This window comes from Coffea eugenioides, unplaced genomic scaffold (assembly GCF_003713205.1).
Source record: "Coffea eugenioides isolate CCC68of unplaced genomic scaffold, Ceug_1.0 ScVebR1_1823;HRSCAF=2748, whole genome shotgun sequence".
Taxonomy (NCBI): domain Eukaryota; kingdom Viridiplantae; phylum Streptophyta; class Magnoliopsida; order Gentianales; family Rubiaceae; genus Coffea; species Coffea eugenioides.
The window spans coordinates 15,373-19,405 of record NW_020862253.1 but is presented as its reverse complement, the minus strand read 5'-3'; the positions used below and the strand labels follow the sequence as shown (position 1 = coordinate 19,405).

General features: G+C 37.3%; 1 protein-coding gene across 1 annotated transcript; it reads left to right on the top strand.

The window, feature by feature from the left end:
• Positions 1 to 1,886: 1,886 nt before the first annotated feature.
• On the top strand, positions 1,887 to 3,128 carry LOC113755894 (zinc finger BED domain-containing protein RICESLEEPER 2-like; the record flags this gene model as incomplete). The annotated part of the gene is made up of 2 exons (XM_027299758.1): positions 1,887 to 2,265; positions 2,347 to 3,128. Coding segments are annotated over exons 1-2 (1,161 nt in total), but the record flags the coding sequence as incomplete, so codon positions are not given.
• Between the last annotated feature and the right edge of the window lie 905 nt (positions 3,129 to 4,033).

The following is a 4,033-nucleotide window of genomic DNA, read 5'->3' as shown; positions in this document are numbered from 1 at the left end:
ATTCACTAAAAGAACATCTACAAGATTAGAATCCAAACCCTTTTCTCCAAAACTTTCATACCTAATCCAAAACTCTCAATCTGGGCAAGATAGGAATCAAAACCAAATCCCTACTTTTGCATCGAGGGGTAGGTATCAAAGAAGCACAGGCATGGGTAGTCAATCAAGAACCAAATTAGAAGGAGACAGGTCAGCAATGCTACCTTCTCCAACATGCATGACAATCTAACCATCAGCCATAGAAACCCTAACGAACTAGTTACTGGATTAGTCCATTATAGCTCTTTTCGATCCATTCTTCTCAATCAGTTCAATTCCTAGATCACATATTAAAATCTTCCGTGCCTTGTGTGAGACCCCGAAAATTCACTTGTCTTTATAACCCTTATGTGAACTCACTTGCCTTTGATTCTTGGTTGCTTTAATGGTTGAATTTGAGCCAAGGAAGTGAATTTTGTTAAGAAAAGTTTCATATTCTCAAGTTGTTAGAAAATCTTGAAATTTTCGCAGGAGGCTCTAGGGGTGAGCAATTACGGTAATTACCGATTTACCGACCGAAATCGATTTCAATTTGGTAATTCGAATTCGGTAATTCGATCGGTAAATTGGGGATATCATATTAGGTAAAATCGAATTAGGGTCGAAAATGGTTTTATAGTTTTTCATTTCGGATTTACCGAATTCGAATTCATTTCGGTAAAACGGTAAATTATTACCGTTTTCAATTTCGAAATGCCCGAATTAAGTTACATAGGAAATAATACATTATGTCCGGATATTGGTCCAATTTCAGATTTTCAGACGCGGTGCCCTAAAGTTAGCTACTTTTCTCCAGTCCTCTTCCTCTCGTTCCTTTGCACTGCCGCGGCGCCATCCCCTCTTCCTTTTCCTCTCGTTTCTCCTCTCCTCATTCTCCTCAGTCCTCTCCTCTCCTCAAGGACCTCAACTACAGAAAGCTCAAAGCTCACCCGTAGACTCTTTCTCCGTTTCCCGTTCTGACCAAGGCTTCACTATTGCTGATCGAGCATCCACCATTGCTGACCGAGCATCCACTATTCCACCATCACCAGGACCACGGTTCGCTAGTGCTGATTTCGGTGAAGGTAAGTTAAATGCTTCACTTTGTAGATTAATAAGTTGCCCTAATTTCAAAATTTATTTCGTGAGAAAACATGAAGTAGGTGCAATAGCAGAAAACAAGTGTGAGGACTTGACCAATAGTAGAAAACAAGTGCGAGTAGTCTTTTCCTTGTCTATTTTCAAGCAATTGCTCCGCCAATTAGTGATTGGAATTTCCCTTTTGTCTATCGTTAAGCAAGTGGTGTTGGTGGTGGACGGTTTCAACCATCTAGCTGACGAGACTTTCGTTTTTATCAGACAAAAAAAAACAAGAAATGGTGAAATCATCCCAGATTTTGAGGCTCAGTATTTGCCATTTGATGCACAACCGAAATGATTGACTAGTTCTGCTACCTGGCCTTTTTCATTCTTGGGAGTTGCATAAACCTGAATCAAGTATGATAATAAAGAGTGTAAAGCCTAATGCCTTCATTCTTGGGAGTCAGTGAGTCACCAAAACCAATCAATTCTTGTGATTCCGAACATAGACACGCATGTTAAATAACAGGAAATGACTTAAATTTGAATATGCATCTCCCTTAAATTTTAGACACTTGCTGCGATTTTATTACAATTATTATTATACTTGTAGCATTTCTCACGAAATAGTGATTATAAGTTTCCTCTCCATTTTCAGTTTTGAGAGGAAATGTTGTCCTGAGTTGGTTCTTCAATTTCATCTAGTCTTTTATTTCAATTTTATTGCTAACTAATTGTTGCACTAAATTGTATAATTTATTTGCTCAGATTTTCAAAAAACTTAAGGTATGTCTACTACTGATGATGGTGAGAGTAATCCAAGTCGCAATGAGCTGGAACAAGAAGGATCATCTGAACCTCTTCTTCCTAGTCCTACAACACAAAGTTGTGAAGAATCTGGTCTTGTCAAGAAAAGAGAAGAGTACAAGAAGAGGTCCAAAGCTTGGGATCATTTTCATGTAAAGCATGTGAATGGAGTTCGTCATGCAATTTGCAAATACTGTGAGAAGGACATAGCTGCAGATCCCAAAAGTCATGGTACGACTCCCCTTAATACTCATGTAGCTAAATGTCCTCTAAATCCTAAAAATAAGCACACTGGCCAGGCTACTTTGTATTTGGGTGAAACTGAAACATTAAAGGGAGAGGTTAAAGGGGCACTCATAAGTTAGAAATTTGATGCGGAAGCCATTAGAAAAAGCATAGCTTATATGGTAATTGTTGATGAGTTGCCATTTAAACATGTAGAGGGTAGAGGTTTTCAATACATGATGCGGACTGCTTGTCTATCATTTAAAATTCCTTCGAGGTGGACTATTTCTAGAGATTGCTATCAGCTGTATTTAGATGAAAAAATTAAGTTGAAACATCTTTTGAAGAATAACAGTAGCAGAATTTGTCTAACCACAGATTCTTGGACATCCATTCAAAGGATAAACTATATGTGCCTTACTGCCCATTTCATAGATAATGATTGGAAACTGAACAAAAAGATCCTAAATTTCTGTCCTATTGCTAGTCACAAGGGAACTGAAGTTGGTAAGGCCATAGAAAAGTGTCTACTAGAATGGGGAGTTGATGATATCCTAACTGTTACAGTTGACAATGCAAGTTCCAATGATGTAGCTGTCAGCTATTTACGAGAAAAACTTCAAAATTGGGGGAAAGCTGTGTTAGGGGGGAAATGGACTCATGTGAGGTGTGTAGCTCACATAGTGAATCTAATTGTCAATGATAGCATCAAAAAACTTGGGGATTCAGTTGATTGTATCAGGGCAGCAGTTAGATATGTTAGACAGTCACCTTCTAGATTGAAAAAATTCAAGGAGTGTGTTGAAATTGAAAAAATTGAATGCAAAAGATTGCTCTGTTTAGATGTCTCTACTAGGTGGAATTCTACATATCTAATGCTAGACACAGCTCAAAGGTTTGAACGGGCTTTTGAGAGGTTCAAGGAGCAGGATCCTTACATGCTTCAAGAGTTAGAAAATCTGCCAACAAAATCTGATTGGACAAAAGCTAGATTCTTGGTAATTTTTTTGGAAAACTTTTATCAGCTAACTGTGAAGGTTTCCGGTTCCAAATATGTGACTTCTGTAGACACCAAATTTTTGGTGTTTAATTATTTATTTATTTAGTATTCGTTTTTTATTTGTTCTATTTTTATTTGTCACAATTAGTTTTATTTACTTTTAGCTTTAGTTATTTTAGCCATTTTAGCGTAGAATTTCTCAAAGGAAAAAAGAAAAGCATTCAAAAAATATGTTTTAGTTGTTTTGGATTTAGTTTCATTATCTAAAAATGAAAAGAAAAAATGAAAAATTGAAAAATGAAAAAAGAGGGAAAAAGAAGAAGTGGAAAAGAGGAAAAATAATGAAAAATGGGAAAAGAAAAAGAAAAATGGAAAATTGCAATTTTGTTGTCGTTTATTTCTAGTGTTTATTTTTTATCCAATGTTAATTAATTTGTTTTGTTATTTATTTCTATTTTTATCAATTTTTGGTTCAAAAAAAAAAAAAAATAGATAAGGCGCGGCATGCAAGCTGCGTATTTTCGCAGCTTGCAAGAAAGGCTCAAGGGAGCCCTCTGGCTGCAAATATAGAAGAAGTGTTTGAGGGTTTGAGGGGGAGGTTCCGTATAAATAGAAAAGAGGGACAGCAGCCGCAAGGGGGAGAAAACCGGAAAACAAAAAGGAAGGGATAGAAGAGTTGCGACTGGGGGTTTCTGGTGAGAGGGCAGAAAAGAAACAGAAGACTGGGGGGCTTGAGACGGCTAGAGCAAATACAGAAGGGATAGGATTAGGGTTTTAGAAGAAAAAGAAGGCAGCTTGGTGTCGGCGGCAAAAGATATAGAGTGAGAGAGAGAGTCGGGGGGGGAGAAGAAAACAAAAAAAGAGAGGAAGCTTTTCTTGGAGGTTGACGGCTAGAGAAAATTC